The 12,867-nt window shown below is 43.7% G+C and overlaps 2 protein-coding genes across 16 annotated transcripts in view; one reads left to right on the top strand and one right to left on the bottom strand.

Moving 5' to 3' along the window:
• The window catches only part of Cul1 (cullin 1), a 62,799-nt gene extending 59,873 nt beyond the window's left edge, over window positions 1-2,926 (top strand). For all 3 annotated transcript variants that reach the window (XM_034519648.2, XM_034519647.2, XM_076913417.1), the window contains 4 exons: window positions 18-100; window positions 557-662; window positions 1,394-1,507; window positions 2,416-2,926. In XM_034519648.2, coding sequence (XP_034375539.1) covers window positions 18-100; window positions 557-662; window positions 1,394-1,507; window positions 2,416-2,496 — 384 coding nt within the window. In that variant the 3' untranslated portion in view covers window positions 2,497-2,926. The remainder of the gene's footprint in view (window positions 1-17; window positions 101-556; window positions 663-1,393; window positions 1,508-2,415) is intronic.
• A 4,415-nt stretch (window positions 2,927-7,341) lies between these two features.
• The window catches only part of Ezh2 (enhancer of zeste 2 polycomb repressive complex 2 subunit), a 57,780-nt gene continuing 52,254 nt past the window's right edge, over window positions 7,342-12,867 (bottom strand). For 9 of the 13 annotated variants that reach the window (XM_076913418.1, XM_076913423.1, XM_034519650.2 and 6 more), the window contains 5 exons: window positions 10,815-10,910; window positions 9,944-10,025; window positions 9,065-9,145; window positions 8,800-8,884; window positions 7,464-7,660 (listed from right to left, as the gene is read on the bottom strand). In XM_076913418.1, coding sequence (XP_076769533.1) covers window positions 7,600-7,660; window positions 8,800-8,884; window positions 9,065-9,145; window positions 9,944-10,025; window positions 10,815-10,910 — 405 coding nt within the window. In that variant the 3' untranslated portion in view covers window positions 7,464-7,599. Of the gene's footprint in view, window positions 7,661-8,799; window positions 8,885-9,064; window positions 9,146-9,943; window positions 10,026-10,814; window positions 10,911-12,867 lie in introns of all 13 variants that reach the window. The other 4 variants (XM_034519654.2, XM_034519655.2, XM_076913424.1 and 1 more) reach the window with 1 other exon arrangement.

The raw sequence follows: 12,867 nt of genomic DNA, 5'->3' as shown, positions 1-12,867 counted from the left end.
CAGTTATTTTCTTCTAGGTCTTAGAAGATGAAAATGCCAATGTTGATGAGGTGGAATTGAAGCCAGACACCTTAATAAAGTTATATCTTGGTTATAAAAAGTAAGAAAAAATCTAATATATAGCTGCTGGTCTTATCCCTGGCACCGGGCCTACTGCAGGATCTGCACGAGCCAGGGAAACCGGGTCTGAGCAGGCGTGCTGACTGCCTGCAGTCCTCAGTGCTCCTTTGTTTAATGCTGAGTTGGATTTTCTCTTTATTTTGAAAATAAGTCTTGAATGGCTCATATGGCATGTTTAGACCTTTATTTCAAGTTATTTTGATGTTATTACACCTCGCAAAATTGAGGGGTCAAATGTCACTTCAGTCACCACTCTGTGGTAAAATTACATAGCATTGGTGGAGGGGCCGTTCCCAGGTGGTTGGTAGAAATGATGAGAAATGCTGTAGGAGACAAGGGTGTGAACCACCTGCCCTGTCTAGGGAGGCAAAACATGCAGTTTTGAAAGACAGGAAGCAGACTTTTCAATGACCTGTTTCCTCTGTTGTCTTGACAGTAAGAAATTGAGGGTTAATATCAATGTACCAATGAAAACTGAACAAAAGCAAGAACAAGAAACCACACACAAAAATATAGAGGAAGACCGCAAACTACTGATTCAGGTGACTGGACCATGTCTGCACTGTACACGCAGGGCAATGTGTTGGTCTCTGTGTGCTCTGACTGGAAAGGGCGGCCAGAATGACACAATTCAGTGATGCCAAAGATGACAGACAGTGCCTGAAGCCAGCACATTGGTGTCTGAGGGATGAAGTATTTTACATGCCAAACAAAAGTAGTCTAATTTTCTTGCCTAAATATTGGGAAACAGATAATATATGGCAAATTAAAGAAACAGGAGAGTGGGGGCAAGGGTGGGTACCTTCTATGACTTTAGAGAGCCACTTTTTTTTTTTTTTAGTGCTTTATAGTTGGCCAAAATATTTAAGATTTACATTTAGTTTATATGCATATTTTGTCTGCATGTAGGCACATATAGGGCACATATGCATGACTGGTGTCTCCAGAGGCCAAGAAAGGATGCTGCATCTCCTGGAACTAGAGTTGAGAGTGTTATGAGCTACTCCTGTAGGTGCTGAGAGCTGAAACCAGGTCCTCTGGAAGAGCTCAGTACTCTTAAGCCACTGAACAGTCAGTCTCTAGCCCCTTGGCTGCAACATTTTACTCTGCGTTCTGTTAGGGTTGAAGCATGGATAGAGCTGATTCCTCTCTGCCCTGTAGGATACTTGTTACACTAGCATGGGAGTAGAGCTGAGGTGGTACAGGCTGCCTTGAACTTTCATGCTCAGCTGTTAAAGCTCTAAGCGTGTGTTTTTCCTTGTTGATTGCATAGGCGGCCATCGTGAGAATTATGAAAATGAGGAAGGTCCTGAAACACCAGCAGTTACTTGGTGAAGTTCTCACTCAGCTGTCCTCCAGGTTCAAACCTCGAGTCCCAGTGATCAAGGTACAGGAATTACAGAGCAGCAGCTATGCTTTCTGATTGTTAGGAAACCTGGCTGTTCAATGAAAATGGGAACTGGCTTACTCATACAAGAAACTTCCACAAAGGAAAGTCAGCTAACTTCATTCTTGAAGTAAATATAAGAGGCATACATGTCATAAATATACTTTTAGAATTGCTGTCCTGATCAGTATTAAAGTCACAGGCATCCGGGATGTCACATGTTCCTCCCTCAGCCTCGCTGTGTTTCCCTGGAAATGAGCTGTCCTGCAGCCTTGGCTGGTTTTTGCCTGGTGGGAAGTAGTATACAGAGAGTGATCGCTGCTCTGCTGCTGAGAACTTGCCTGGCAGTATGAGGGACTCATTCTGGCTGCATTGTTAGGAAATATTGGTCCATTTCTGCTGCCATGCAGGGCCATGCTCCCCTGTATCTAAGCCACTAATGATCTCATTTGCCTAGTTTCTCTTGGCAGTAACTCAGCAGGCTTTTCCTTTTCTTAAACTACTTGGGTAAGCCTCAGCCACTGGAGATCCCAAGGATAGCAGTGCATGGTGAGCCCTCAGTGGTCAGGAGCTATTAGTACCATGCTAGCATGTGCTTCTGACCTGTGACGGCAGAGTCCTGCCCAGAGGCAGCCAGGCTTTGTTAAAAAGGGAAACTCTGGCCTAGATGTGCTGGAGCCCTTGCATTAGTTCCTAATGCGTTCATAGGGCAGTTTGGAGGAGGGGAGGGGCGGTCACAGTCACCCACAGGTGTTACTGAAGGACTGCATTCAGGACAGTAGTCAGGTTGAATTTGTTCCCTGCTGAGCTCAGTGGAGGGTAACTGGTGAGGGTGACTGACCTCTTTCCTGATGGTTATTTGCATTTCTCTTCCCCTTTATCTCCCTTCTTCCTAAAATAATGCCCAGAAATGCATTGATATTCTCATCGAAAAAGAATATTTGGAGCGAGTCGATGGTGAGAAGGACACCTACAGTTACTTGGCTTAACCCATCTAGCAGGGTCTGTGTGACCCACAAGCAGATAGTTCCAGTGAATAAAATGGAAAACAACTCAAGTTCATAGCAGCCAGCCTGCCACCATTTGGACCTTCCTTTTTAAAGCTGAGACCACAGTTCCCACCAGCTGGTCTCGAGCTACAGCAGGACTGCTCAGGACGGACACATTTCAGTCTGTAAGCAGACGTCAATGCCATTCACCCTAACTCACAGACAGGGGAACCGAACCTTCCATGCTGAGGCTGCATGCTACCGCACTTAAATCATTGGCTCCCTGGTTAACAGCTGTCGTCTGAGGCAGCACATGAGAGCGAGTCTGAATGGACCCACGTGTAATCTGCTATGAAAACCATTTGTATAGTGTGTTTCATTTTTTTAATGTGTGAAAATAAAGAAAATTAAAGGATTTCTGTACAAGTTGCATTTGGTTTTGTTTTAAGTTTTACTAATTTCTATATGTAAATAAAAGATTTAATGATTGTGCAAGTGTATATTCCCAGTGTCTTCCTGGAATCCATTCTTTGGATTGGAAATTAAGATTTTAATTTTTAATGTTTGGGCACTGACCCTTGTTTTCTGAGACTTCTTCAGTACCATGAGTATGGTGTTTGAGAAGCGATGGCTCCAGGTTGCTGCTGGTGACTCTGCAGGGACTGAATACTGAGACAGGTGTAGAAAGAAGCTGGTCTGTACTACCGCGAACTGGAATATGGAAGTAGAACCAGCATGGGCTCATGGCCTCCCATTCTCCATAGTCCCAAGGTCCATTAGTGACAAGGCGTGGCATCTACGTACTAGCTGGTTATGGTTCTAATCTGTAAGAGGCTGCATTGGAAGCTCCCTGACCACAGGGGAGGATGGTCAGCCCTCTCTACTTGTGTGTGAGAACTGAGAATCTCTCTCATTCCAGGTCCCTCCTAGTGAAGCTTTTCCAAGGAGGCTGCCATATTCACCCCAGGATGTCCCTGGAAGGAGGGCCCAGGCCAGGGGTTGAAGGCTCTCATCTTCCTCAGATCCAGTCCAGTCCAGGGTCATCCTCAGACCTCCAGGGGACTCTGCCACAAGTCACTGCACCGACCTTTGCTCTCAATCTCCATTTCCTGGCTAAAGGGCAAGATGAATGCAGAGGAAGGAGGTGATGGACCTTCACAGGCAGTCTCAGCACTGACTCCACTCTAAGCATGCTCTCAGGGTTCTAAACTTAGCTTACTTAGCCACCTGTGGCAAGCTATCCCTATTCAAAGTTTAAGCAAGTGCCATTCTGAAGAGCCTAGCACTAAAAGCACTTAAGTTCCTATGCTTTATTTTGGGGGTAGGGGACACAGTTATCAATCCCAGGCTTGCACATTAGGCAATTTATGTACCACTAAGCCGCATTGTTAACCCTTTGCTTTGACATAGAAATATGTCTAATTGGGCAGCCCAGGCTGGTCTCAAATTTGTTATCTTGGTTCTGCCTCCCCAGTGTTGGGATTATAGGCATGCTTCATCATACCTCATTCCTCCATGTCTCAAAGTATGTCTGTTTTTCAATCTTAATAATTAGACTCTCAGTATATAAACTAGGTAAAAAGCAAGTGAACCAGCCATCCTATGCATTCCTTCCACCTAGAGCTCCTAGACACAATTTGAAAACTCCCCTATTTGCAAACTGTGAATAATGCTCACAGCTTGCTTGTCCTAACAGTTCATTTGTTCAAGTTATATCTGAGACAAACATGCTGTTAAAAAAAAAAAGAAAGAAAAGCACCATGGGCCCACTTTAAGAATTTGAAGCAAGTTTGGCTGGAATCTCTTCAAATGTTCCAGGATCGAATGTGCTTTTAGGGAAGGACACAGGATCTAGACTGCAGTCAGCTAGGGCAGGGGCTAACCTCACAGAGCGCTGCTAAGTGAAGAGTATTGGTATGTGTCCCTTCAGCTTCCTGCTCTGCTGCCATTCTTCCCTGCCATAATGGAGTCTCCCCCATATAGAACCCAAATAAGCTCTTTCTAAATCAACTTTTGGTTGTAGTGGATTATCACAGCGAGAGAGAAATAACATTTTTAACTTCTTTTGAGGCTGTAAGGGCTAGGCAAGCAGATCTCTGAGTTCAAGGCCACCCTGATCTATACAGCAAGTTCTAGGCCAGCCTAGGATACATGGAAGACCTTGTCTCAAAAGAAAAAAAAAAAAAAAAAGAGCTAGGAAGGGCCAAAGGAAACTCCAGCTATTGAGAAGTGAACTCAGTGGACTACAGGTTGGTTTCTGGTAGTTAGATAAAAATCAGCATTCCTTGGGAACTTGTAAACCTAGTCCCCTGACCAAAATGAGTCATTTCCTGTATGGTGGAAGAGACCTAAGAGCTCATGCTGGCCTCCAGGCTCCCTCAGGTATCACAAGTACCTATTATACATGTCAAAGTCCATGCTAATCCTTAGCCCTTCTTACCTCCTCTACCCTAAACTTTGCTCACCTCATTCTCCTTAGAATCCTGTTGTTCTTACTGTGTGCCCCACCTACTTCCTCATTCTGATAATGCTTTTCTCAACTATGTTTTCTCTATTTTCTTTCCTATGCTATTCTAGCCCTGGCCTGTTCGATCTACTTCCTCTCTCTGTACTGGGCTCTTCCAGATGCCTCTGGCCATTCTCTCATATCTATAATAAAAACCATAGCATGGGGTGGTCATGTTAGTTTTTATGTATCTACAAACCTGAATTCTTACCCCATACTAATATGGTAACAGGATGACTGTAAAACTACTTTGGATAAAATCTAGATTATACTCAAGTATGCCAAAGTATTTACCTCCCTGGGCCATGAGTTGACACTGCCTTGACAACTAAAACCTAAAAAAAACAGTGGAAAGAAGTAGAACCTAGATTCAGGGGGTCTGCCCATTCCCAAAGATGATCACTAGCTTACCTCAGTGCTCTTGTGAATGCTTCCCCAAGTCCTGGAGTGAAAAAAGGGACTAGGTACGGGGGCAAAGCTGGCTACCATTAGAGCAACAAAAGCAAACCTTTTAATCTAAGTGTTGGTTTGCCTCCTGTAAGTCCATGTTCCAGTCTGTAGACAGGGCTCAGTGGTTAAGGACACTTGCTGTGCAGCCCTAAGACACCAGCACCTAAGCACAGAAGGTAAATGTACCTATACTCTCAGTGCTGTGGGAGAAAAAAGGAGGGTCATTGGGGCTGCCCTTTACATCTGAACTATATTATGTATAGATTCGAGTATGGGGAGTCAGTCTTTAGTTTTGTAACCCACTTCTGAACCTACCGAGTTCAGAAGGATGGCCCTGGTTAACCATGGTGGGTCAAAAGCTAAAGGGATAGACATGAACATGTAAGAGTTTTCATGGCACTGGGAGTCAGGGTGAGGCTGAGAGTGATAAGTATGCCAAGAGTATATGTGTGAAAATGAAAAACTATTATTTAGGCTGGAGAATAAAAAAGCAATGTCTGTGTCTGGAAAGGACTTACTCTTAACTCACTAGGCACTGTCACAGTGTGGCAAGGCTCTGCCTTTGTGGGAACTTGATCTGCTTCCAAGAAGAGATGATAGTGGCTACTGAACTAGCAGGCTCTTGAAATTTAAAATACTAAGCATTTTACAGTGTTTATTCCTTCCTAACATCTCTGCCTAATTTTCCTCTTAGAAATATATATTTGAGGTTAAAAAATCAAAACAAAAGTAAACCAAACCAAATACCTTTGCAGTTCATGCAGCTATCTGATGGCAGACCTAGGAAGAAGACCTTTGTCTAACCGGGTGAGCATGGGATTATTTCTAATACCTACCCACATAGATCTACATATGGCCCTCACTGGAATCACTTATAACAGGGTAAAGTGTAAAAATAAATATTTCAGTCAGAATTAACAGAATGCTTAAGGTCTTCAGATGTTCACAACCAGACTGTTGTGATGACCTGCCAACAAACTTTAATCATGTAATTTGTTAGTATCCATAGCAGTGGTCAAACACTGCCCACAAAGTAGAAATCGAAGTCAGATCTTCTAGTAGGTAAGGGTTAGAGATAAGGTGATTTTCAATACTGAAAAACAAAGTGCTTCTAGGTAAGTAAGTACTTTTTAACACAAGCTATAAAATACCTTGAATTTGACAAGCAATGACACGGTGTTTTTCCCAGCTTAGCTGTGTATCGGGCTTTGTGCCATCCTCCACTATACATGGGCTTCAAGCTGACTGGATCTAACTAGAACTGAAGCTTATCAAAATCAGTGAGAGGATTTAGTGGGTGAAGGCACTTGCTGTCAGGCCTGATGACCTGTTTTGAGCCCAGAGACGCACAGTGTGGAAGGAGAAAACTGACTACTGTAAATAGCCTCTGTTTTCTGTTTCTCTGAAAGGTCTCACCGGAAAACCCAGGCTGGGTTTGGGTCTCCCACACAACTTACAACCATTTTGCTTTGGCTTTCCAAGTACTGGGATAAATCCCAGTTGTCTGTAACCCTGTCTAAACTACAGAATCTAAGCTATGTAGGATCTTAGAAATAACCTAGTCCAACCTGTAATTTTTATATATGGACAGCAGATTGGAAGGTTCAACAGCTTTCCCCAGGTACAAACTGTCTGGAATGTTTCCCACCATCTCCTGTTTCCTGACTTTCCTTGCTGAGTGCCCAGAACCTCTGCCAGTGTTGTTCACTCACGTCTTCTAAAGACTAACAGGCAATACTAACATTGGATCTAGGCAACCACTGTACCAGTATGTTTATTAGTTATTAAATATTCACAGACAACTGGAAAAAGAAAGCGAAGTTGTGTTTTCTCATGGATATAGTCTTTCTAGAATCAGTTGGTGGTGTTCTATGACAAGTGACTCAACAACAAGTTCAAGTATTCTTTATTCAAATTTGAAAAATGTACCATACTGCATTATTGCAAAAATTCACTGGTACAAAACACTTTGCAGCTGGTGAGAAGGCAATAAAAAGTTGATTTTAAAACTCATTTCTATAAATTACTGTTACAGTACTTTGCAAATTCAGAATTTCAAACTGCATTTCCTTTTTCTAAGTTGCCCACAGTACTCAAGGCTCCTGAAGCTAAGGCAGCTGTTTCAGAGAGGGGAGAGGTAGCAGCTGTCAAGGGATCTCCATTTCTCGTTCGATGCCCACATATTTCAGGGCATCAGCTTGGCTGTATCTGAAACAACATGAACAAGACATGACTACCTGTCCTATCAGGAAAACGAAGCCTGCTAGAAGAGTGAATTATGTCTCGAACACACACACCTGGCCAGCTTTACACAGCTGAATACATGAAAGGGAGGCATGCCTCTGTCACTGGTCACCTGCTAGTTATGAGGTGCCTGTGCTAGAAGCATTCCCCATACCTGCTCCACCCTCCCTGTGGCCCTGCAGCACTCTGCTCTAAAAGGCAACTCTGCACTGTGATGAGTGGGTCTAATTGGAAAGTAAAACCATGATTTGTAAAGAATGGCTAATGCCAAAGAGCACCCCCTATTGACAGTGCTGATTCAGAAAGTGTACGCCAAGACAGGCTCCTGAGGGTCCCACTACTAGGGAAGCTGAACAGCTTTGCTTCTAACCCTGGCCATTTAGAGCAAGAGTGCGATAAAGCCACTTGCAGTGACCTCTCTAGGAGAACCCTATTCCAGGTCCACAGGTTTCAGTTGGTTCTCCAGCTGTGCAGCTAAAACTGGTTAACTGATTACACATATCAATAGCCCCCCCCATTTCAACAACTGAAGTTTCTGGGTGGAAACAAGAATTCTTTAACTAGTACTCTTTACCAGATCACATTTAAATGACTGACACTGCCAGCCTGATCCTGCCAATGGAGTTATACACTGTGAATGGTTATGAATAGCTTCCTCAGAAAGAATCCAGTGACCACAGGGTAATGTTCACAATTAACACAATAAAGATGTGAGTGACTATGCTACCAATAGATACATGCTGCACCAACGAGAAGGCATTGCAGAATTCAGATGTATAACGTGTGCCATGAGGCATAGATTAAGCCCCAGGGGTCGCAGTCAGTTATATCAATAGCAGGGTGCTGGATGCAGCTTTCTGCATAGGTTTTGTTAATTTTTTTTTCAAATAAACATTGTATAATTAATTCACGAGAACTTCACTGAGGAAACATATAATTGTCTACTGGTGCCCACAGCAAATAGTGGTGACTGGCCAGTTAAAAGAATGCTCCTTCCAATGATGGCAGATCTGTCAACAAACTTAAAAACAGCCTTTGACCCCAGCCCCATAGTATAAGAAGGGAAAGCCCTTAGATGATAACTAAGAGTGTATTTTACCAACCTGTAATCAAAGAACAGCTCTTCACCAGTCTGGATAGCCCTCTTAGCAAAAATGCCTATTCTGTGGTCACCGTTAACCATCATGACTGCAAAGAGAAACACGGGCAGTAAGCAGGGGGACGGGCCAGAGGGCGGTAAGCAGGAGGACAGGCCAGGAGAGGTTAACCGACTGCAGCCAGTGCTCCACAGGCACTGACGTTTGCTGTCACCTGGCTAGAAAAAGGGAACTGTTGCATCAATGTGTCAATTCCAACTTAAAAGCTTACCTTTTGCATAGCAGTTTGGATTTACTGAATGATTAGCAAAACGAATTTTGTTGCCCTTGCGGGTTGCATCCACCACAAAATCTAAAGAGAAAAAAGAGAAATCCAGTGACTTATTTTCAGTCATAAACCAAGGTTATTATTGGTTTTAGAAATATAGTTCCTCAGGTTTGACTTAAAAAGCAAATAAACATTCAACTTCATCCAATATAAAAAAAAAATGTCATTTTTAAGAAAATGCTTTTCTAGATTAAAGCAAATCCTTGGTCGTTAAATCTGGCTCTCAAATGCCATGATTTCTCAATTATATACTGCTGAGCAAAATATGGCCAAATTTCTCTGAGCATCAAGAAGCAGGCATATTGACATTTAAGATTACAATATTTCTATGGAACATTTTCATTAACAAAAAACGTTCTATTTGGTCCGGCTGAAAGTTTGTCTGATGCGTGTTGAGCACACTCATTTTCACAGGTCCCTCCACAGACACAGGCTAGAGCTGCTACTCTCCTTCTCACAATATATGGGCAACATCCTCAGGCCACAAGGTGCTTTCAAAATGCTCATCCTCTCAGGTCACACACTGAAGATGTGTACTGCAACCACTCAGCCCACAAGCGCCACACAGCTGTGGGGGCAGTGTCCCCTTATAGCCAGAGCATGAGGCAGGCCCATCTGCAAGTGGCTGGGCCTCAAGATTATTTCCTGCACGCAGCCTTTCTGCTCACTAGGGACTTCCCCTCTCCTTACCAGTGAGCAACACACCCCTGAAGGTAAGCCTGCTGATAAATCCCAGGAGCTGTTCGTGTAGACACATGCCCTCGGTCCTGGAATCTTGCTGACTTCTAATTTGAAAACCTTGCCTTCCAGCTCAGAACATACCATTGTTCAAGTTGAACAGAAAGCTGCACATGTATTTGTCATACACTTTCCCTCTTCTGTCTGCTTCATCCTGAGAAATGATCTACAGGGAAGACACAGGAGGAGATTGTGTTGGAATGAGTGGTCAAGACTGTTAGACACAAAAGAGCCAAGCAAGAGAATTTTGGTTCCTCTTGAGGGTATCAACGAGTAGCTCCATTTTCTTCTCCACTTAGCATGTACACAGGAAAGAATTTAGGGGGAAGCGCTTGTGCACGCATGCCTCGGTATGTGTGAAGGCCAAAGGACACCTTGTAGGAGGAAGTCATTCCTCTCCTTCCACCATGTGGGTCCTGGGATTAAACCCAGGTCATCAACTAGGCAGCAGGTGACCTTACCCACTGAACTGCCACACTAGTCCAAATAACACTTTTAAGAACCCAAGTCAGAGAGATTTTTATGGCCTAAGCAATATGTCTAGAGAAAGTGACAACAATATTGTCTTTGTGCTGAGTAAAAAATGCAAACTGTGACTTTCTAAAACTCTGTTTTGGCTTTTCTCCTAGCTGTAGAGCTAAAGTGGCCAAGCTAATAAAGTTACTGTCTCAGGGTCCCATCAGGTCGCCTGCCAAGTAACTAGGACCAAATACACACAGCAAAACTCTTCTTCCTGAACCCCTTGTTCTCTAGGTAATAAAAGCCAAACATGACTAGAAATAAGGCGATCTAGTTAATTACTATGTAAACCAAAACTTCAAATATAAATAAGTCCAGGCTAAAGGGCATTTAGTATTAATCTACTCTAAACTTGGCCTTGTTCAATGAAATCTATCCAAAACAATGCAAGTTGCTACTATAAAGATGTCTCCTGGAATACATGAGTGTGCCTTACCTCTCCACAGTATTCTGAGATGAATTCATTCTTCTGTACAGGATCTTTGATAAAGATGCCCCAGCCTGCCACATCCGACGGGGCCAGCAGTAAGTGCTAAAGAGCAAGCAGAGGGCCATGAACACTGAGAGCAGGGGCACAACGAGGCTAGCAGGCTGCGGGCCACAATCTAGTTAGCAGAGTTCAGCCTCAGACTGTCTGAGGGGACCACTCAACTCCCAAGTGGATTTCATAGGTATAAAAGTTGCTGAGTGTCTGGAAAACCATTAAAGTAATATTTCTAAGTAAAATTCAGGATAAATATCCTCTTATAGGAAAGACAAACAAGCCTCTCCATCTGGGGTCACGGGCACTGCAGCAAGGGAGGCGTGTGGATCAGCTTCTCTCTCACTTCTGTTCAGTCCAGCTCTGAACTCGCTTTCAACTGTGCCCCAGCTTGTGGACTGACCCCCAAGAGACAACTGAATTGTGAGGCTCTGAACAACTGAAGAGCAGTCTCATGACAGACTCAATTTGTTGGCATTACTGAGAGGGATGCAGACTCAGTGAGTGGGAGGTTGGAGGAAGTGGTCCCTGGTGGTGTGGCTTTCAAATGTGTCTTGTTCCTGAGCCTTCCTGGGTTCCCTCTGCCTCCTGTGTGCTGTGGATGGAGCTACTGTTGCCCACCACAGGCTCCCCTACCATGATGCTCTGCCTCATGACACACAGGTCAGGAGCAAGAGAAGCAAGTGACCATGTGCTGAAACCAACAGCCAAAATCTTACCTTCTTTACATTGTTTTTCTCAGGCATTCTGTCACTGTAGCAAAACTAAGAAACATAGCATTTCATTTTTGTATGTGTATGTATAGTATTTTCATGTGTGGGCACATGTGCAGGCTAGTGAACTTCAGGTACCATATCTATGCTCGCCACTTTACTTCTTTGGAGACAAGGTCTCCTTCACTGACTAGAGCTGTTTTATTTCAGTTAGACTGGCTAGCAATGAAGCCCCAGGCCCACCAGTCTGTCCCACAGCCAGACCTCCAGGACTGAGGTTATTAGTGCATGGCCACACCTGGTTTTTAATGGGGATGCTGGTCAGATGAATGTCACGATTGTGCAGCAAGCTCTTTACTCTTGGTTTGAAGACATGTCACTATGAGGCCCACCCATGTCATTATGCCCTTGAACATAGGCACCCCGCCATACTCTGTTAATGAAACCAATTGAAGGGGGTGCGCCAACAAATCTACTCTTGACCCTTCTGTTTCCAAAGTACATTCTTTTGTTTGCTCAAACCCTTAGCACACTGTGGTTCTTCACTGGTATTTATTCCTCTGAAGACCCTGCCATTTTCTCCACAGCTTTCCTCTAGAAATTCCTCATGAAAACACAAAAGCATCCTTATTATGAAGGCTATGATGATTCATCAATCCCACAGAAGGCCAAAATGAGTAGCACCAAATATGATAACTTTTCTCTTTTATTAATTTATATTTTGCTTTTTGTTGTTTGTATGTTTCATGGCAGAGTCTCTGTGTGGAGTTCTGGTTCTCCTGGAACTCACAAAGATTGATTGGCTCTGTCTCCTGAGTGCTAGGATTAAAGGCGTGTGCCACCGCTACTTGGCTACATAGTAACTCTTCATCATGGCCTAGCATCTGCTTCACTCAGAACATTCCTGGATCATCCAAGCTTTTCTGAGCCACTCTTGTCAGGTGAACTTGTCAACCACTTTCCTGATCAGAAACAAAATTAGCTAAGTAGTGGGAACAAGCAAGTGAATCCAGGTGGTAAAAACTCTATGCATAGTGTTCTATTTCTGACAGCTAACAAATGCCACAGAGAAAACACATCAGCATGAGCATCCCTGCCCACTCTGTGAACAAGCTGAAGGAAGGGAGTGTAGATCCTACAGTGGCAAATATGGCATCAGGACACAGACAAGAGATGTTAGGTCTCCGCAAATGTGCCAAAGGAAACTGAAACATGAAATGGATGACCTTAAATGAACATGCAACCATCTAAAGTAAAGTGGTTCAAGAACATTCACTCTGCTCAGCTAGTCCAGA

Source organism: Arvicanthis niloticus, chromosome 15 (assembly GCF_011762505.2).
Source record: "Arvicanthis niloticus isolate mArvNil1 chromosome 15, mArvNil1.pat.X, whole genome shotgun sequence".
NCBI lineage: Eukaryota > Metazoa > Chordata > Mammalia > Rodentia > Muridae > Arvicanthis > Arvicanthis niloticus.
This window is presented reverse-complemented; position numbering and strand designations above follow the sequence as displayed.